Source organism: Schistocerca piceifrons, chromosome 7 (genome assembly GCF_021461385.2).
Source record: "Schistocerca piceifrons isolate TAMUIC-IGC-003096 chromosome 7, iqSchPice1.1, whole genome shotgun sequence".
NCBI classification, from domain to species: Eukaryota; Metazoa; Arthropoda; class Insecta; order Orthoptera; family Acrididae; genus Schistocerca; species Schistocerca piceifrons.
The window spans coordinates 84,798,528-84,821,361 of NC_060144.1; the positions used below are offsets into that span (position 1 = coordinate 84,798,528).

The 22,834-nt window shown below is 39.7% G+C and overlaps 1 protein-coding gene across 1 annotated transcript in view; it reads left to right on the forward strand.

Annotated features, from left to right (window-relative positions):
* Positions 1 to 22,834, forward strand: part of LOC124805452 — a gene marked incomplete at its 5' end in the record, with an annotated part of 688,368 nt that overhangs the window by 633,904 nt on the left and 31,630 nt on the right. Inside the window, 4 exons of the mRNA XM_047266014.1 lie at positions 2,495 to 2,713; positions 7,667 to 7,849; positions 8,026 to 8,131; positions 14,380 to 14,505. Coding sequence (XP_047121970.1) covers positions 2,495 to 2,713; positions 7,667 to 7,849; positions 8,026 to 8,131; positions 14,380 to 14,505 — 634 coding nt within the window. The remainder of the gene's footprint in view (positions 1 to 2,494; positions 2,714 to 7,666; positions 7,850 to 8,025; positions 8,132 to 14,379; positions 14,506 to 22,834) is intronic.

The following is a 22,834-nucleotide window of genomic DNA, read 5'->3' on the forward strand; positions in this document are numbered from 1 at the left end:
GAGGTACTGATTTAGCCATCTTTGAGGTGGAGATCAACATCCAGGAAGGTGGCTTGTTGCGTTGAGTAGGACCAGGTGAAGCAAATGAGGGAGAAGGTCCTTAGTCAACAATGTACACACACACACACACACACACACACACACACACACACACACACACACACACAAATGCCAATCACACACATGATTGCAGTCTCAGCCAACTGAAACCCCACTGTGAGCAACAGCACAGTGCCACCATTACACCCTGAGGCAGCAGCCTGAAGGTGACTGACCATAGCCAAAACTGCAGTCAGCTACCCCAGACTGTGGCCAGCTTCTTCTACATCTGCACACAGCATGCATGCATCCTACCCAGCAGCCTAGCAAGACTAAATGAAGAAGTAAACTATAAAAGCAGACATAAACCCAGATATGCAGTATGCTAACCTCCTGATCAGGCACCAATGGGCACTGATGCCTTAATGATATATGTAGCCAGTTGTTCAGAAGAAATGAAAATTGCACTACTGATTTTGTAAAATATACTGTGAAGAAGACAAAGGAAAAGATAAACATGTATCTAGCCGTTCTGGAGATGTGTATCAGCCAAGAGGTGGGGCCTGACTGACAAGCTTACTAAATGAACAGGCACTTATCTTCAAAACAAAACAAATGAGCAACTACTATGCTACAGAGTGAATGAATTTACACTTACAAAATGCAGGATTAAACTTCTTAAAGATAGAAACACATGCAAAATTTTAAAAATATACTACAAGAAAAACATGGGAAAAGACAAACACATAACTTGCCTATCTCGAGGTGTGTATCACCTAAGTGCTGGGGCCCTAATCTCCTTGATCCATGTCTTTTGGAATGTAATATGAGAAAAGTGCAAGTGGGTGTCATATGGCAGAATTTTTTGTAATATGTGCTGGTTATTGTTTGAGTTACCTCATTGTGTTTGAGCTCAGAATATGTTATAGGATTCTACAACAAATGGCTGTCAAATACATGGATGGTAGTTTTGTAGATCACTTATGCTACTTTTCTTGTAGACAGGTTTGACCTGTGCTTTCTTAGAACCCACTAAGGACAGTTTTGTGTTCAACTGATCTACAGTATATTACGGCGAAAAGAGGGGTAATTCAGACACAAATGCTGTGCCATATCCAATAGGGATTACATTGGCCCTAGGAATTTTGCTCAGATTTAATGATTTCAGTCATCTGTCAATGCCATTGACTAATGTGTATAGTGAGAGATGGGCAGAAGCAGACTAATTATAGAGCACAAACATCAGTAGAGACCACTGGGGTCTGAATGGAAGCAGAATGCTTAATTGTGATCTCCATCATATCTGGTAACAATCCTTAAGCTTTCCCCTTTAATTTTGAAGTTACTTACTTCAGCCATAGTGCATAGACTTATTTTAACATTTGACACACAGATCATTTGCATGTTGAGGAACCAATTCCTGTATTTATCCTCTTTCATTGTTTTCCTCAAATTTTTGCATTGAATAGAATTACGATTAGCACTCCCAATTTTTTTATATTTCTGTTAAATGTGTATTTTGATAAGACTGCAATAGATGTTGCATTATTATGAATGGCTTCCTGAAAATTTCACAAGTATTTCTGACAACATGGCATCTTTATTGCTATGTCAAGAAAACTACACCATGAGCAAAGGAATAAACAAGACAATGCGCATTAGGATAGACTGATACTCACCACATAGAGGTGGTGATGAGTGGCAGCCAGACCCAACTGCCTCATCCCATTCTCTGCTCCCACTCCAGCCTCACACATGCCTCCTGTTCACCCAGCTCACCTGCATGGTCCTCTCTCTGCCCCTCTCCTCTCCTCCCCCCTCCCCAATTCCCTCTTCCAGCACAGCTCTCCTGATGCTGCAGGTATCAGCACCCCATACTGACCCCACTACATCTCTGTACACTAACACAGGCACCCTCGCAGCACCTTCCCCCACCCCTACCCTTCTATGCTTTTACCCTGCTATTCTTTCCATTCCTTGCCCCCATGCCTCTTTCACTGTATCCCCACTGCCCACTCCAGCCAAGACTGCTACTCACTGAAGTAGTTCTACAGCAAGCACCCTGAGATGACAGTGGTCATATGTGTGTGTGTGTGTGTGTGTGTGTGTGTGTGTGTGTGTGTGTGTGTGAGTTGTGCATTTATGAATGTGCATTTCTTCATTTGATAGAGGGCTTTTTCTGAAAGCTGAATAATGTCCAACAGTCCACTTTTAAATATGCCACCCAATCCCTCCTCTATGTGTTAAGTAGCAGTCTATCCTAATTAGTATTGTTATTGTTCATCTGTTCAGATTTTTTGTAATTTGAAACAACAAAACAATTTCACAGTGCATGTGAAACTCAAGCAGGTAAATATTTTTCTGTTTTCAAAACTCTGCTTCAAATTGTGTGTATGCTTTCACCTCGAGCTTACCTAGCACGCTGTCCCTCGACCTGCATGGCACCTGCCTATAGTTCAAGGATGGCGAGTACACCAGTGTGAGCAGCAGCCCTAGTCCAAGCCCAAGCCCTTCGCAGCTGTCACCGGTGTTCAAGAGCCAAGCTGCACGTGCCATCGTGCAGGAAGTGTCCCAGTCACCACGCAAGAGGGCTGTTCCCAAAGAGAAGAGGCGTCACCACACAGTCTCCAGCAGCAAGCCACTGCTTGATATGGAAGTGTCTGCATCAAGAATGGTAAAAAGAGTGCATGCTCACATTTCTTCCAGTTTCCCTGCTATCTGCGCACCTGCTTTAGCATTAGTATATAAATGTTACCATTACTTTTTAAGCTGAGTTAGCATTTTTTTAAAAGAATGCTGTTCACATAAAAATCCACTGGTCCTTTTTATTCTATTTTAAAAAGCCGATATTGACATTATAAGTCACTTCAATAAATGGCTTTCCCAGTTTTGTTTAGCTTTAGAACTTTCTTATTACAGTTTTTTAATATTGTTCTGTGCAATACTAAGAGAGACACTGAATATTGAGACTATCTAACTCAAGATTTTGCATTTGAATATGTAAATAAAGTCAATCATAGAACATTCAAAATAAGTGTATAAAACAAAAATTTGAAACGCAGGTTTTTAATAAAAGTAATAGACAGCAAAAGCACATATAGTAAAAGATAAGATATTGAGAATCAAGTATTGACATGCAGAACAGAGTGAATGCTAACTTCTATTTTCAGTTCTGACTGTTCTCCCCCATAAGTTGAGAGAGCAGCCAGATATGTAGATTAGTGGATGCTTATTTTTTGGCTATATCCACAAAAAAATTTTTGGTTACCTTTTTAAATTTATGGAAAGAATAGCAAATTCATAAGTTATAAGTTCTGCTTGAGAATTATGAATTATTTAAGAATAAAGGAGATGACTCACCAAAAGGCGGAAGTGGTGCTTTGTCGATAGGCTACTCAAGAAGGAGGTATAGAGCTTTGATAGCTTTCAGAATGCACTTCATTTTTCAAGCTTGTAGGGAAAAAACACACACACACAAACATGTGCCTGTCTCTGTACATTGTGCTCAGGCAACTGCCAGCTCTTTCTTGGCCGACTGTGAGTCGGGGTGAGGTGGTGGAGGGGGACAGCAAATTACCTTAGGTTTAGGCCAGAAAGGTTAGGGGAGCGAAGGATGTGCTGTAAGGATAGCCCCCATTTACACAGCTCAGAAAACCTGGTGGTGGTGGGTAGGATCGAGATGGCACAGGTTGTGAAGCAGCCAGTGAAAACTCACTTGTTGTGTTCTGCCGCCTGTTGTGCCACTGGGTGGTACACCTTGTTTTTGGTAGTGACCATTCATTCTAGTTTACTGCTGGTCGGTTGTTATACCAATGTAAAATGCTATGCAGTGGTTGAGCAGAGCTGGTATATAACATGGCTACTTTCACAGGTGGCCTGTCCTCTGTTGATGTAGGATAAGCCTGTGATGGGACTGTAATAGGGGTGGATTGGACAGGTCTTGCATCTGTGTCTTAAACAGGCATGAGGTTTGGGGTGGGAGTGGCAGAAGGATGGACTAGGATGTTGTAGAGGGTGGGTGGGTGGCAGGCCACCACTCTGCAAAGGATTGGAAGTATCTTGGGTAGGATGTCCCTCATTTCAGGGCATAATGATGGATAATCAAAGCCCTGAAGGATGCGGTTCAATCATTCCAGGCCGGAGTGACTAGGGGACCACTTCTTTGTGGTTAGTTCTTGGGATGTCTGTGAGGATCAGGTGCGTTTGATGATATGGCATAGGAGATCTGTTTGTGAATTAGGTCTGGAGGATATTGCCTGTCTGTGAAGGCCTTTGTGAGGCCTTCAGCATACTCGGTGAAAGAGTTCTTATTACTGCAGATGCATGGGAGGGATTTTTTGGTGGGAAGGTGTGGTAGCTGTCAACAGGAAGGTACTGTTGGTGATTGGTGGGTTTTATGTGAACCAAGGTAAGGATAGAGCCATCTGAGAGGAAGAGATCGACGTCTTGGAAGGTAGCACAATGGGTAGAGCAGAATCGGGTGAACTGGGTGGGAGAAAAGGTGTTGAGACTGTGGAGGAATGAGGGTAAGTTGTCCTGACCTTGGGTCCAGATCTCATAAAGATGTCATCAATAAGCCTGAAGCAGAACAAGGGTTTGGGGTTTCGGGAAGCTAGGAATGTTTCCTCTAGTCATCCATGCAGAGGTTGGCATAGGAGAGTGCCATGCAAATGCCCATGGCTGTGCCACAAACTTTTTGTATACCTTCATTTCAAATGTGCGGTAGTTATGGATTAGGATGTAGTTGGTAAGGTGTACAAGGAATGAAGCAGCATGTCTGGAATCTGCCGGGCATTGGGAGAGGTAGTGTACAAATGTGGCAGGCCATAGGCATGAGGGATGTTGGTGTATAGGAAGGTTGCATCAACAGTGATGAGTAGGGATCCAGAAGGTACGGATGTAGGGATGGTGGAGAGCCAGTGCAGGAAGAGGTGGTATCTTTAATGTGGGAGGCTGGATTTTTGACAGTTGGTTGGAGATATTAATCAACAAGGGCTGAGATTCTTTCAGTCGGGGCACTGTAACCAGCCACAATGTGGCACCCAGGATTGTTAGGTTTGTGGATTTTTGGAGCATATAGAAGGTGGTTCTGGGAAGGGCCTAAGGATTTCAGCAGGGATTGAAGGTTATGTTGGACTTCTGGGCTTTGTCACACCCATGCCATCTGGATCCTCCCCACCACCACCAGATTTTCAGAGCTATGCAGATGGGAGCTATCCTTACAGCATATTCTTTGTTCCCATAATCTTCCTGGCCTAAACCTAAGGTAACTTGCTGTCCCCCCACCCCCTACCCCACATCACCCCAGTATACTCACAGTGGGCCAGGGAAGAGGTAGCAGTCGACTGAGCACAGTGTAGGGAGACAGGTGCGTGCATATATATATATATATATATAAATACAAAGATGAGGTGACTTACCGAACAAAAACGCTGGCAGGTCGATAGACACACAAACAAACACAAACATACACACAAAATTCAAGCTTTCGCAACAAATTGTTGCCTCATCAGGAAAGAGGGAAGGAGAGGGGAAGACGAAAGGAAGTGGGTTTTAAAGGAGAGGGTAAGGAGTCATTCCAATCCCGGGAGCGGAAAGACTTACCTTAGGGGGAAAAAAGGACAGGTATACACTCGCACACACGCACATATCCATCCACACATACAGACACAAGCAGACATATTTAAAGACCTGCCAGCGTTTTTGTTCGGTAAGTCACCTCATCTTTGTATTTATATATAATTTTTCCCACGTGGAATGTTTCCTTCCATTATATATATATATATATATATATATATATGTGTGTGTGTGTGTGTGTGTGTGTGTATGTGCATGTTTTCCCTACAAGCTTGAAAAAGGAAGTACATTCCAAAAGCTACCAAAGCTCCGTATCTCCTATTTGTATACCTATCGATGATACAGCACTTCTGTCTATTGGTGAGTAGTCTCTTTTATTCCTAAAAAATTCAGAACGTAGTGTCTAGTTCCTCAATTTAAACAGACAGCTCTCTAACCATAGAAAGAGGTGATTAGAAGAGATACAACCCAGTAACAGGTCTGAGACACTAAATACAAGGGGAAATTGCACTGTTATGTTCCATAATGATACACGAGACAGCACCTCCAGAACACCAATCAGTCATAACACCAGGGTGTGACAGGGACAATGCAGTCCAAAAATCATTAATATGCATACAACAAGTATAATATGCTCAAAGTCAGAATGCATTAATTGGTGGACAGGTAAAATATTTTTAAATTTTACCTACCTTCCACTTTGTACGGTCATAAGTTGTCCTAGCACTGCAACATGGCAAAGGCAGAAACTTCTCTCATGTTTGAGTCACATTGAGTAATGATTAATGGTTGCCAATAAACAGACCAGAAAACAGTGTAAAACTCTTATAAACAAATATTGAAGATCTTTGCAAAGCATGAATGAGTAATCAGCAAAGCAATAAAAGATACAGGAAAGTGACAGAAGTGTAAGACATGTAACTCTCAGGTTGGAATGGAATGTGCAGATCTGTTTATTGTTGTAAATAATGTTCTGAATGTAGATGAATATATGATTACTATCAAAATGAAATGAATGATGACTTGTATTGATTTCTTCCTTGTTCCAGTTATTCAGTGACAGCTAAATTTTATATTTTACTTTGATTCCAAATTAAATTCAAAAGCATAATATTTATCTGTTTTGTTGTGTTATCAGTATTTGCCCAGTTTCTGTTGTGACTCATTGGAGCTTTTTTAACTGTCAGTTATCAGTTTCCACTCTTGAATTTTGTGATCATATTTCTTCTGGCCATTATTTTCTCCATTCCATCAGTTTTTGTCTCAGTCCTCACTCTCCACTACCTAAAACATTGTGTGGTATCCTGTTGCAATGTACTGAGCACAACATAATGATACACTGTCACCTCCCATTTACATGTAGTTCAGTATCCAATTTCTCTCTCACTTCACTCATCTTAGTGTAATGATAATGTTAATTTTTCTTTCAGCAGATTGATGACGCTGTTACATTGTGAGACACTCTTTAGGAAAATTAGTGTCTGACAAATTACAGTCTGATCAGAAATGATAAACATAATTCTTAAATAACCCAACTTTGTTGTGAAAACTACCTGATATGTGTTTCCCTGCGCTATTCTATAAATATCGCAACTGCAGGGATTGCAGTAATGCTTACAATATCATTTACACAGACTGTGAAAGTAATCAAAGCTAGTAATATTCTGTCTGTTTCAATGACTGTGGATTTTGAGCAACTACATTAAGTTGATATATTTCTGACTTTGTAGCCAAGTTAACTATTTCCTATTTCACACATAAATTTCACTCTAAACTTTTGGAAAACATGTTGTTTTCGTAGTCTGAAATTATCTGCATCAGAAAATGTTGATTCCATGGTGGAATAGTGTATTATGGAAATCTCTGTAATGAAATTTTTAGGTTATATTAATTCAAAGTCAGATTTAAACAAATACATAACATAAAAACGTTGACAAAACCCAAATTATCATCTGTTTGTTGTTTCCTGCATAAAAACTTTTAGAATTACAGATGGTAATAAACTTTAGGTGAAACTAAATGTTACCCAAACCATTCATCCTTTTTTCAGGGATCTGCACGGTCGCGAGATGATCTGGATATGGAACGAGCACTCCGCCCACGTATTAATGCACCTGATGTTGTCAGGTCAACAATGAGTCACAAGGACTTTAAATACAATGAAAACACCATTGATAGTATACTTGGTACACCAAGCAAGATTATTATCCCAGAACGCTACATTCCTGAGCAGGTACTGTCACAACACAAGTTAAAAATCTGTATTCCTTGTTTTTCCATTTTGTTACCTTACATAATAGCATTTCAAGTTTTATGTGCATCAGTTAATTTTAAAATGCCAGCATCATAAATTATCCGGAAGAATGCCCTCAGAATCAAATAGAAATTCCATGTTTTTATGTTACTTAGGCACCTGAACTTTCTGCAGAAGAGCAGTTGCATCGCCTTAAGAAGGCAGAAGCAATTCGAAAGATGCTTTCCGAAACAAGTGCAATTAGTGCTTCTGAGGGCATTGGTAAGTACAAGCAACCTCTGCTTATATTTGTACAATATATGAATTGTAATTACATCTTAACTTGTTGTAGTGTACCTCTTGTGTTATAAATGATATATGGGCTAACATAGTAGAATTTACAATCTTATTGTTTGATTTTCATGGCACAAGGAGGAAAAAAAGAAAAGTATTTGAATTTAGTAACTGTAATTTATCACTGGAGTTTCTAGATATTTCCAATTTGTTATCATATGTCTACAAGCAGCCTGTGAAACTTTTTTATCATTCAGAGTACAGATATCACTGTGACAATACCTTAATTACTGAAAAATGAATTATTGTTTCAGAAATAGTTGTTGCAGGTTTTTTCATCATTGATATTCCATTCTCAATTGTTGATGAGATTGAAGGAATTTGAATACAAAGAACTTAAAACTGTATTGTATGGGGAAGTCTGGAGAGGTTATTCTATCAGGCAGAGAATTTAAAATGTCTGAGGTGATAATAGTGAGAGGATGATTATGGTGTGTCTTTCAGGATGAAACTCATAGACCTCCCCTTGTCATCAGAGAAAAAATGAGTGAGGTTTTTATTTTAACTTACCCATGCATGCCTTTTTGTGGTTATGTGAGACTTGTATGTGCTGTTTCAAACTTCGAGACAGAATTGCTGACCAGTACTTACCTTAAGGAGGAGATGAAATATTTTGTACTGGTGACAGAGCTCATAAAATTAAGCTAAACTATCCTAGTTTTTGAACCCAGTACTTCCATTCTGAGAGCGTGAGAAGGTGTTATAGGAAAGGTTGAAAAGGAAGTCTAGGTCACTTAAGCCCTAAGATGATGTGGAGTCATCTGTTGTAAGGATGAGGGGAGAGTTTCTCTCGTAACTGGAATAAAATTATAACTGCATCTTTTTGCCAACCTCCCAACTCAAATGATACAATGAATGAAAGGTTCAAAGAAAACTGAATCCAATATCAAAGTGCCCGACTCATTAATTATTTACCCTCGATGTGTTGTTGAAAATACATGTTGAAATTCGGAGGTATGTGTAAAACATCATCTGAAATTGTGCTAAACACAGTCTCTGAAAATTATTTCCAGCAGTTAATACTAAATGGTTGTGAAAACACACTTGATCTCTCAGCAAAAATAATCCTGAGCTAATAGCAAGCATCAAAGTGGATACAGGGATTAGTGAAGACAGGGTTGTCATACCAAGACTGAATACTGTAACTCTCAAATTTACCAAAAATAAATGAAAAATATATCTATTCAAAAAAGAAGATAAAAATTCGCTTGTCATCTATCAGAGAGACAATCTCCACTCCTTCCAAATAAACAATGTAAGTGTAGACCATATGTGGCTTGAATTCCGAGAAATACTGTCAACAGCTATTGAGAGATTTATACGAAATAAATTAACAAACGACAGAGCTGATCCCCCATGGTACACTAAACAGAATCACAATGAAACCATGTCTCTAAACCTGACAGAGAATCCAAAGAGATTCTTGTTGTTTGTAGAGTGTGCTAGCAGCAAGATACAGTCAATGTGTTCTCTGTGCAATAGCAGTGGAAATAGTATTGACGACAGAGCCACTAAAGCAGAGATATTAAACACAGTTTTTTGAAATTCCTTCACTGAAGAAAACAAAGTAAATATTCCAGAATTTGAGTCAAAAACAACTGCCTGCATGAGTAACTTAGAAGTAGACACCCTCAGAGTAGTGAAGCAACTTAACTTGGTTAATAAGAGCAAGTCTTCCAGTCCAGATTGTCTGTCAGTTAGGTTCCTTTCGGAGTATGCTGATGAAATAGCTCCATCTTAACAGTCATATACAATTGCTTGTTCAAGGAAAGATTCATACCCAAAGACTGGAAAGTTGCATGGGTCACACCAATATTCAAGAATGTCAATAGGAGTAATCCACTAAATTACAGGCCCATATCATTAATATCGATAAGCAGCAGGATTGTGGAACATAAATTGTTTTAGCACATTATGAATTACCTTGAAGTCAACTGAGATTTAGATGTTGTTCTTGTGAAATGCAACTAGCTCTTTCCTCAGATGAAGTACTGAGTGCTATCAGCAAGGGATTTCAGATTGATTGCGTATTTCTCAAAAGCCAGAAGGCTTTTGATACTGAACCTCGCACATGGCTTATAATCAGATTGCTTACTTATGGAATATTGACTCAGTTACACTACTGGATTTGTGATTTCCTGTCAGAGAGGTCACAGTTTGTAGTAACTGATGGAAAGCCATCAAGTAAAACAGAAGTGATTTCTGGCATTCCCCAGGATAGCGTTATATAAACGATTTAGGAGACAATTTGAGCAGCAGTATTAGGTGTTCTGCAGATGATGCTGTTGTTTACTGCCTTGTTAAATCATCAGAAGATAAAAAAAACACTGTAAAACGATTTAGAAAAGTTATCTTTATGGTGCAAAAATTGACAATTGACCCTAAATAATAAAAAATTTGAAGTCATTCGCATGAGTGCTAAAAGGAATTCATCAAACTTTGATTACATGATAATTCAGTCCATTCTGAAGGCCATAAATTCAACTAAATACCTAGGAATTATAATTACAAACAACTTAAAGTGGAAAGAACACCTAGAAAATGTTGTGGGGAAGATGAACTGAAGAATTTGTTTTATTAGATGAACACTTAGAAGCTACAACAGATCTACGGAAGAGACTGCTTACATTACACTTGTCTGTTCTCTTAAAAGAAGTATTGCTGTGTGATGTGGGATCCTTACTAGATAGGATTAATGGAGTAAATTGAGAAAGTTCAAAGAAGGGCAGCACATTTTGTATTATCATGAAATAAGCAAGAAAGTGGTACTGGCATGATACAGGATATGGAGTGGGCATCACTAAAACAAAGGCATTTCTCCTCATGGCGGGATCTTCTCACAAGATTTCAATCACTAACATTCTCCTCCCAATGCAAAAGTATTTTGTTGATGCTGCCCTACATAGGAAGAAAAGATCATCATAATAAAATAGGGGAAATCAGGGCTAACACAGAAAGATATAGTTGTTCATGTTTTCCACGCACTGTTCGAGAGTGGAATAATTGAGAATTATTGTGGCAATGGTCCAGTGAATCTTCTACCAGCCACTTAAATGAGATTTCCAGAGTTGTTGTTGTTGTAGTCTTCAGTTCTGAGACTGGTTTGATGCAGCTCTCCATGCTACTCTAACCTGTGTAAGCTTCTTCATCTCCCAGTACCTACTGCAGCCTACATCCTTCTGAATCTGCTTAGTGTATTCATCTCTTGGTCGCCCTCTATGATTTTTACCCTCCATGCTGCCCTCCAGTACTAAATTGGTGATCACTTGATGCCTCAGAACATGTCCTACCAACCGATCCCTTCTTCTAGTCCAGTTGTGCCACAAACTCCTCTTCTCCCCAATTCTATTCAATACCTCCTCATTAGTTATATGATCTACCCATCTAATCTTCAGCATTCTTCTGTAGCACCACATTTTGAAAGCTTCTATTCTCTTCTTGTCTAAACTATTTATTGTCCATGTTTCAATTCCATACATGGCTACACTCCATACAAATACTTTGAGAAACGACTTCCCGACACTTAAATCAATACTCGATGTTAACAAATTTCTCTTCTTTAGAAACGCTTTCCTTGCCATTGCCAGTCTACATTTTATATCCTCACTACTTCGACCATCATCAGTTATTTTGCTCCCCAAATAGCATTTGAGTAGCCTTGTAGATGTACAGTTTTACTGAGTGAATTTTTCTTTTGATACCATTCCCATCTTGGTCATGTTGTCTGTGAATCATAATAAAAACAATTGGGTCTCATCACCTGTAATCACACTGTCCAAGAAATCATAACATAACTGTATAGATAAAAAAAAATCTACTCACCAAGTGGCAGCAGGAGAAAACATGTAATAAAAGTTAAGGAAATGTTCAAGCTTTCAGAACCAGTGTCTCCTTCTGGCAGAAAGGCTGAAGGGTAAGGAAGAGAGAGCTGAGTGAAAAGGTCTGGTGAAGTTTAGGAAATGGGGAGGGTTACAAAAAAAAAAAATGCTCAGAACCCAGGTCAGGGTGACTTACCAGATGGGATGTGAAGGAAAGACTGATTTTTGGGTACTACACCGGACAAGATTTGAAAAACTGGGAGCTTAAACGGGGAAGATAAGTAAAAAGCAAAACAGAGATTACTGAAAAAAACATTGTGAAAGAGTTAATAAGAGTGGAAAGCTAACTGCATTATTTGTGGGCAGAGTTTTGAGAAACTGATGTCAGGGGAGAATCCAGATGGAACATGTGCTCAAACAGTACTGACGTCATGACTGTCATGTTGTAGAGCATGCTCTGGAACAGGATATTGTGTGTTGCCAGTATACACCCTATGTCTATGCCCATTCATCCTAACTGACAACTTGGTCACAGTCACACCAATGTAGAAATCCAAACAGTGTTTACCTAACAGCTGGTACATGACATGTCATTTTACAGGTGGCTTACCCTTTGATTTTGTCAGTTACAGGTCTGGTATAGTTGGTGGTAAGAGGGTGTATAGAGCAAGTCTTACAGCAGGGGGAGAGTGGCCACAGCAGTAGCACCCATTGAGTAGGAAAATGTGTGCGGAAGGAGCATAGAATCCGACCAGGGTATTTCAGAGAGTGGAGGGGGGGCGGGGGGGGGGGGAGGGGGCAAAAAGTTACCATATTCTAGGTGTTGTGGGCAAAATGTCAGACAGAACTGACCTCATTTCAGGGCACAATTTTAGGAAGTCATTACATTCTATACAGGTGTCCTGAATGGAATTTGTATTCCACCTTCACCTTTTCCCAACCCTGGTGGTTTTGTGAGGTGTGCATCTCCTAAAGCTTGCTGCAACATCAAAAATGTAGCAGTTGCAGATTTGCAAAGCCACATTTGCTGGCATATTGCTCTCAGTATGCTTTATCTTGAGCACACCGCACACTGCAAAATGGGTCCAGTTTTTATCAATCATGATGGAACAAAAGCATGAGTGCAACTAATTGTGGGTGCAGTTTAAAGATTAACTTCACTGCCACTGATCAGGCCCAGTGCCACGTCCAGTAGGTACACCAGGATAAATTTAGTCATGTTATATTGCAAAGGTGAATGAAAACACCACTGACAGCTGCTAAAACTTGATTTCAACTGTCCACTCCACTAATAGTGAGTACAATTTTTTCAAATAATCTTTATACTAATCTCAAATTTCCAATACAGTTTATGATCATAGTTCAATTTCTAAAATGTGTTGGTTGCACCTGAAGATGCAGCTGTAAGTGTGGTCAATTAAAACTAAATTTTACCAGCAGTGTTTTCATACATCATGATTTTCAGCAGCTGCAGATGCCCTGCATATAAAATTGTCTGCACTACTGCAAAGAGTACTTCTACAATAAAATAGAATTAAGAGAACTATTTAATTTCAGAAGTGGACGTTAGCATTGTTATTTAAATATATGTAAATAAACACTGACAAATACTTCATCTTTGAGAAATTGTATACATAAGTGCAACAATATGGAAAGGACAGATTGTTACTCACCACTTAGAGGAGGAGCTGGATCACAGACAGGCAAAGTGACAAAGAATGATAGAAATATTTAAGCTTTTGAACAGTCATTCATCAGAAGTAGAAAACACACACTCATTCACACAAGCACAACACACATAGATGGCCACTGTCACTTTCATGCCTGGAAATGACAGTGTGTGTGAGTTGTGCATGTGTGAACATGTGTGCATTTTTCATTTTCGATGAAGGACTTTATCTGAAAGCAAAATATTTATAGCATGCTTTTTTATTGTGCCTGTCTGTGGCTCAGCACCTCTAATGTGTGCTGAGTGGCAATCTGTCCTTTCCATATTGTTGTTATTTCATCCTGTACATAAATGTGAAGTATTTTAGCAATCAGATTTTCAATAAAACAATGTAAAATCCAGGATGGAATAATGACAATATTATGGAAACGATAGATTGTTACTCCCCATACAACAGAGATTTGAGTCGCAGATAGATACAACAAATAAACTTCAAACAAGTAAGCTCTCAGCCAAAAGGCTTTCTTCCGAATTAGACACACACACACACACACACACACACACACACACACACACACACACACACACACACATGACTTAGTGTCAGATTTTCCATAAAAATATTCTGCCAAAGACTTCATACATATAACCAAATGACAGCATCTCTCATTGGTGGCTATTTTTCCCAGAGGAGGAACATCAAACAGCAACACTGAAGAAAAAGGTTGCTGCAGAGAAACGACAACGGGAACATCTTCTGCAACTGAATCAGCTCCTAGCGCGGCAAGTCATGGAGAAGAGTAAAGTTGTGGCAGGTCAGTATATTTTATGCTTGGAGGCATCTGTCTTGTGCATGCCTTTTTGTATAATGCACTGAGTAACGCATATGCTTTACTTTTTTTTAAATTTACTCTCTTTGTGATAAAATGAAGACTGCAATCTCAACATCTGTATTAGGTGGCTTGCGCACAGCTTTGTCACAGCTGTATGCTTCTGCCACAACTGAATGAGAGTACTGAAACTAAATTAACTAAAATTATTATTTTGATTACATTGAGCATAAGAAGAATTATGCTTTTTCAAAATTACAAAGCATGTGAAAAATGAAAGGTGAAATATTTTGACAGTTTTCAATTTACAAACACTTCTCCTTTATTATCCTACAGAACATAGGAAGAAACCTATAGAAGTGACAAAGGAAATAACAGGACTTGAAAACTTTAAATTGAGAGTAATCAATATAGTGTAGTATTCATCAGAATTCTAAAAAAAGTGCCTATGTGTTTTCACACACACTTGTTGTGCATATTTTTGTTGGAGTTCCACTTCATTGTACTTTTTACATTATTCTTGGTCTAAAATTTTTGTGATTTGCTATTGCATTTGTTATTTCTTCAATTTTAGAAACTGATCTTAACGCATTGCATACGGCTCACGTAGATTTATGGGATTCTGTGTCTGACTGTTGTGGACGGATCATGTAAATTTACGTTTTTCATTTTGTGCAAGTTTTCTGAGACCTATTGCTCATACCAGTGACTATTCAAATTTAACAAAAGGTTCAATGCAGTGAACAGCAGTATGAACTTTTTTTTTATCTTTTGTTTTACCACCAACAATCAGTTCCACAAAATAGTCAGTACTGTGTTCCAAGTGATTCAGATGATGTTACTGATAGTGATGGTGGAAGTGAAGAAGAGAACAACAGGTCTATAATCAACCAAAGTGAGATAATTTTACACGATTTAGATGATGAAGCCTCAGACGGTGAAAGTTGGCTGAAGAAGGATAAGATCATTATTTTAGAAACATTTAATTGCATGTGTAAAAACCTTCCCAGTGAGATCAATAGTATTATAAGCACTGTGAAATTATTTCTAGGGGATGAATTCTTTGATCAGATGTTGACACAATCAAACTTTTATTACAAATAAAACAAAACTCATTATAAAGAATCTCCCAAGTTTCCCAAATTTACCAATATCACTGCTACTCAACAGAAAAAAATTTCTGGGCATAATTATCTTGATGGGGAAAATGAAAAAAAAAAAGATTATTTGAAGGACTATTGTTCCCCTAATAGAGACTGATTTTTTTGCAAGCTAATGAGCAGAAATCAATTTGAGCAGATATGGAAATTGTGACATTTCAATGACAATTCCTTACAGAATAGTTAGGAAGGTAGACTCTACCAAAGTAGCTTCTAGATCACTTTCAGACTGCCTACAAACCTGAACAGGAGCTTTCTCTTGATGAAGCAATGATACCACCAAGAGGACGGTTTCATTTCCTGACATATAATCCTGCATTACCTATCAAATACAGTTTGGTTGTTTATATGCAAATCTCTAGTCCAGAAATATAAGCCTAAAGACTCTATTCTCTCTGCATTTTCATGTCACCTTGACATGTGGCACCATGTTTATAAAGACAATTATTACATCGGTACAGCTATTGGGAAAACATGTCTGGAAAGGAAAACTAGAGTTTGTGGCACAGTACAAATCAACAGAGGTCTCTGTCCACAAACAGAAGCCGAATCTAATGAAAGGTGACACTACATTTCAAAGACAAGGTGACATTTTGCTGCAGGTATAGAAAGATAAAAGGGAAATGAGAATGATAACAACAATACACAATGCATCCATGATAATGACAGAAGAAAAAAAGAAAGAAACACGACAAGGACAAATCATGCAGAAACTAAAATATATTGTGATGTACAATAAGTTTATGAAAGGTGTGGAAAGAACTGATCAATATATTTCATATTGTGGGATAATGCGGAAAACCAATAAATGGACACAGAAAGTAGTTTAGTTTCTAATAAATTGTGCTTTGTTTAACGCATACAAAGTGCACAGAAATCTAAATCTAGACATATAAAAAATGTAAAACTTTGCTAAAAGAAGTTGCAAGACCCTGGACAAGTGATCAACAAGTTGGTGCAGCAGCTGTGGAGAAACTGAATCAATCCGACCTACAAAACGAGCTCCTGCTAAGGATCCATCTGGTTGATTGTCAAGGAACATGAAAGAACTTACTGTTTGGACTATTGTGGGAAGCAGAAAAAAAGAAATATCCAGAACAACCTTGCAGAGTTTGCACAGCCTATCCTATAAGAAGTGGAACAAGATACTACTGCCAGTTTTGTGTGCCATTACATAAAGGCCTGTTTTTCCAGCTACATTCAAATAAGGAAGACATGTTCATTTTGCGCACATCTTATGAAAATTTCCGAGAACTGCAACCATGGTGCAGCAGCCGGTATGCAGTGTGTTAAGAGCAATGGCATGTTGAGCAGTACATAAATAATAATATAACTTCAATGATTAATGGAAGATATCAATAGAACAAGGTGTGAAAATTAATTATAAAAACTTAAATAATGAATCATCAATACATTAGAAAGAAAATAATGCAAATTAACAATGAAGTCATAAAGCAATTTATTCACTTTTCTATTTAGGACAGAGGAAGTAAATCAATGCACTGACAGGAAAAGAAGAAAACATAAAAATTAAAAAGACTCATATTGACTGTGGTTAAATTAAGCAGTCTTTTTCTATAAATTAAGCTTAGGTTTGTATGAAGCGAAACATTTACAATAGTTGTTATCTACAGATTTTGGTTTATGATAGTGAACATGGACATTTAATGCAAAAGGCCATTGAAATACTGATGGCTGATCAGCAGGCAATGGGGAACGCATGTTGTGAGCTGTCAAGTAATATACTTCTGTTCCAGTTGGATTTAAAAAAAAATCAAGAAAAGAGATATGGTGTACAAGCACTGAAGATGGGGGATGAGTGGCAGAGGTGCTCGTCCTTCCCTCCATGTTTTATTCCTTCTTATGATTACTATTTTAACTTTAGTTATTTAATTTCCCTACCCACCAGTTACCCACTATGTACCCTAATCCTATACCACATTATTTACATTCATTCCGGAAACATGCATTCACCGTAGCCAAACTGCAATCGCACATACTTTTCCTCCAGTCCTGCTTGACCTTTGGAATTACCCCTAAAGGACTTACCTTAAAAGTTCCCATCTCTGGGTGCAATTCCTCCTTCCATCAGTCTCTCCTGGACTTCCAGAACCTTCAATCCTTAGCCCTTACCCAACTTGTCCTGAATCTCTACACTACCTCATGTAACCACCACTCCCAACAGCTTCCCAATTCAGTTCTAAACCTCTCATCCAGATCCCTCTCTCCTCCAGAGACATCTGTTCTATCAAAAGGCTTAACCTTTAGCCCCACACCTAAATTCAACCACACTGCCCTGGTTAAAGATCTCCTCTCATTCACCCGGAACCTCAACTGGAAATATCACTTCACTACACAAACACAGACTCCAAATACTAGACCCAGTGTTGAACCCTGTCTAGAACAGTTCCGACCGCCTTCTCAAAGGGATCCTCCTCCCCTCCCCCAAAACCATCCCTTGCAGACATTTCAGGAATTCCTCACATCCAGTGTTGCCTCCCAGTCCTTCTTGAAGAACATCCCGACAACCCCCAACATCACCCCAGCTGAATCCCGTGCCATTAAGGAGCTGAAAACAGACTGCTCTATTGTCATCCTCCCGGCGGATAAAGGCTCCACAACTGTGCTACTTGACCGTGTGGAGTATGTGGCAGATGGACTGCGTCAACTCTCCAACACCTCAGCCTACAAAGCTGTTACCCAGGATCCCATTCCCTCCATCCAGACTGAGCTGCAGAAAATCCTAAAAATCCAAGGTCCCTCACAAGGCCTCACAACGGCTTCCATAGACTTACTCACTCCACCTGAGCCACGTACCTCTACCTTCTACCTATTACCCAAAATCCACAAAGAGAACCATCCTGGCCGTCCCATTGTAGCAGGCTTCAAAGCCCCAACAGAATGTATCTCAGCTCTGGTAGACCAACACCTCCAACCTATCATCCGCAGACTCCCATCCTACATCAAAGACACAAACCACTTCCTAGAATGCCTCAAATCCATTCCCACTACTCTCCCACCTGAAACCTTTCTTGTCACCATAGATGCTACATCCTTTTATGCAAACATTCCACATACCCATGGTCTCTCTGCCCTTGAGCACTACCTCTCCCAACGCCCACCCGAAGATCTTCCAAAAACCTCGTTCCTTATCACACTTACCAACTTCATCCTCACCCATAATTACTTCACTTTTGAAGGCCAGACCTACAAACAAATCAGGGGAACGGCCATGGGAACCAGGATGGCTCCATACTATGCCAACCTCTTCATGGGCCGCATGGAGGAGGCTTTCCTGAAGACCCAACAGCTGCTTCCCCTGGCCTGGTATAGGTTTATAGATGACATCTTTGTGGTCTGGACTCATGGTGAAGAAACACTCCTTAATTTCCTCCATAACTTCAACTCCTTTTCGAATCTGAATTTCACCTGGTCCTTCTCCAAAACTCAAGCCATCTTCCTGGATGTTGACCTTCATCTTGTTGAAGCTCACATCCACACATCTGTCAATATCAAACCCACAAACAAACAATAGTACCTTCACTTTGACAGCTGCCATCCATTCCACATCAAATGCTCCCTTCCCTACAGCCTAGGTATTCGTGGCAAATGTATCTACTCCAGCGATGAATCCCTCAACAATTACACCAATAACCTGACCAGTGCTTTCCTCTCCCACAACTATCCTGCAGACCTTGTCCACAAACAGATCTCCCAAGCAATACATTCCTCCCCGTCCAACAACAATGTTCCTACCCCCAGACCACACAGAAGCATCCCCCTTATCACCCAATATTATCCTGGCCTCGAAAACATCAACAGATTACTCCGCCAGGGATATGACTTTCTCAAGTCAACCCCTGAAATGAGATCATCCCTTGACAAAATTCTCCCCACACCACCGAGAGTTGCCTTTCGTTGCCCCCCTAACCTCCGTAACATCCTTGTTAAACCCTACAATATTCCCAGACTACCTTCTCTACCCAGCGGTTCCTACCCCTGTAACCGACCCCGCTGCAAAACCTGCCCCATGCATCCCCCCCACAACTACCTACTCCAGCCCCGCTACTGGTAAAACATACACAATTCAAGGCAGGGCCATGTGTGAAACTACACATGTCATTTATCAGCTGACATGCCTGCACTGCATAGCCTTTTACATCGGTATGACAACAACTAAACTGGCTGAGCGCATGAACAGACACAGACGAACTGTCCGCCTAGGAGATGTCCAATACCCAGTAGCGGAGCATGCCCTCCAGCATAATTCTAGGGACCTAGGAACCTGTTACGCCGTATGTGCCATTTGGCTTCTCCCACCCAACACCATTCCCTCTGAACTGCGGAGATGGGAACTTGCACTCCAACACATCCTTTCATCCTGCCATCCCCCTGGACCGAACCTACATTAAACAACCTCACTCCCATTTACTCTTGAGTCTTCTCCTCTTTCCCTTTCCTCTTTAGCCATTCACGCATCGTTTCATCCTACATAGTTGTGTTTATCTTTATACTATATACCTCTTTACTTCTGTATGCATCCTCTTTGGTTTGAAGCTGGCACAGTACTTACAGTAGAATATCTTTGGCTTCCCTCTGACAACCATGCCTCCATCCTTGCTACCCTCCCTGTTTTCCTTTCCTTGTTGCTTCATAACCTGGGTTGTGAGTAACTGAATCCACTTTCCCTTCTTCCCTTTCTTTCCCCTCTCTCTTCCCTGATGAAGGAACATTTGTTCTGAAAGCTAGGAACATAAATTTTCGGTTCTGTTTTTTGTGTATCTATCGGCTGTACTGAGCTGAGGTAAGTACTGGCCAGCCCCTCTATCTCTTTGTTAGTATTTGTTTCACATCTTTATATGAGATTTTCCATTAATCATTTAGATATATTGAATTTAATTGATGAAAGGAGAAAATATAAAAATGAAGCAGGATAAAGGAATACAAACGTCTCAAAAATGAGATCGACAGGAAGTGCAAAATGGCTAAGCAGGGATGACTAGAGGACAAATGTAAGGATGTAGAGGCTTATCGCACTAGGGGTAAGATAGATACTGCCTACAGGAAAATTAAAGAGACCTTTGGAGATAAGAGAAGCACTTGCATGAACATCAAGAGCTCAGATGGAAACCCAGTTCTAAGCAAAGAAGGGAAAGCAGAAAGGTGGAAGGAGTATATAGAAGGTCTATACAAGGGCGATGTACTTGAGGACAATATTATGGAAATGGAAGAGGATGTAGATGAAGATGGAATGGGAGATATGATACTGCGTGAAGAGTTTGACAGAGCACTGAAAGACCTGAGTCAAAACAAGGCCCCCGGAGTAGACAACATTCCATTGGAACTACTGACGGCCTTGGGAGATCCAGTCCTGACAAAACTCTACCATCTGGTGAGCAAGATGTATGAAACAGGTGAAATACCCTCAGACTTCAAGAAGAATATAATAATTCCAATCCCAAATAAAGCAGGTGTTGACAGATGTGAAAATTACTAAACTATCAGTTTAATAAGTCGCAGCTGCAAAATACTAATGTGAATTCTTTACAGAAGAATGGAAAAACTAGTAGAAGCCGACCTCGGGGAAGATCAGTTTGGATTCCATAGAAATGTTGTAACACGTGAGGCAATACTGACCCTACGACTCATCTTAGAATCTAGATTAAGGAAAGGCAAACCTACATTTCTAGCATTTGTAGACTTAGAGAAAGCTTTTGACAATGTTGACTGGAATACTCTCAAATTCTGAAGGTGGCAGGGGTAAAATACAGGGAGCGAAAGGCTATTTACAATTTGTACAGAAACCAGATGGCAGTTATAAGAGTCAAGGGGCATGAAAGGGAAGCAGTGGTTGGGAAAGGAGTGAGACAGGGTTGTAGCCTCTCCCCGATGTTATTCAATCTGTATATTGAGCAAGCAGTAAAGAAAACAAAACAAAAATTCGGAGTAGGTATTAAAATTCATGGAGAAGAAGTAAAAACTTTGAAGTTCGCCGATGACATTGTAATTCTGTCAGAGACAGCAAAGGACTTGGAAGAGCAGTTGAACGGAATCGACAGTGTCCTGAAAGGAGAGTATAAGATGAACATCAACAAAAGCAAAACGAGGATAATGGAATGTAGTCAAATTAAGTCGGGGGATGCTGAAGGAATTAGATTAGGAAATGAGACACTTAAAGTAGTAAAGGAGTTTTGCTATTTAAGGAGTAAAATAACCGATGATGGTCGAAGTAGAGAGGATATAAAATGGAGACTGGCAATGGCAAGGAAAGCGTTTCTCAAGAAGAGAAATTTGTTAACATCAAGTATAGATTTAAGTGTCAGGAAGTCGTTTCTGAAAGTATTTGTATGGAGAGTAGCCATGTATGGAAGTGAAACATGGACGATAACCAGTTTGGACAAGAAGAGAATAGAAGCTTTCGAAATGTGGTGCTACAGAAGAATGCTGAAGATAAGGTGGGTAGATCACGTAACTAATGAGGAGGTATTGAATAGGATTGGGGAGAAGAGAAGTTTGTGGCACAACTTGACTAGAAGAAGGGATCGATTGGTAGGACATGTTTTGAGGCATCAAGGGATCACAAATTTAGCATTGGAGGGCAGTGTGGAGGGTAAAAATCGTAGAGGGAGACCAAGAGATGAATACAGTAAGCAGATTCAGAAGGATGTAGGTTGCAGTAGGTACTGGGAGATGAAGAGGCTTGTACAGGATAGAGTAGCATGGAGAGCTGCATCAAGCCAGTCTCAGGACTGAAGACCACAACAACAACAGACACAATACAATGGTGTAAAATAACTACAGCAGAAAAAAGCATGTTTGACCAAGTAAAAATAGTGTTTCATTGCAGGCCAATAACTTTTCATTTTTCCCTCTTCTAGCCAGCAAAATAAGAAAGGGGACTCATTCGTATAACTTAATGTGCAAGTGAGAGTGTAGAGTGCACTCATACTTCACAATAAACACCACTGATCAAGTAAACTAGCCAGCCTGAGTGCAGCTTTTAGTTGGTTTTCCTTACTAAAACACTAAATGTCAAACTTGTTCCCATTTTCTACAATGGAAACACAACATACAAATAGTTAACATATGAACACACTCAGAAAGAAAGTTCTGTGATTCACAGACAAATTTCTTCATTTAAGCTAACTGATCTA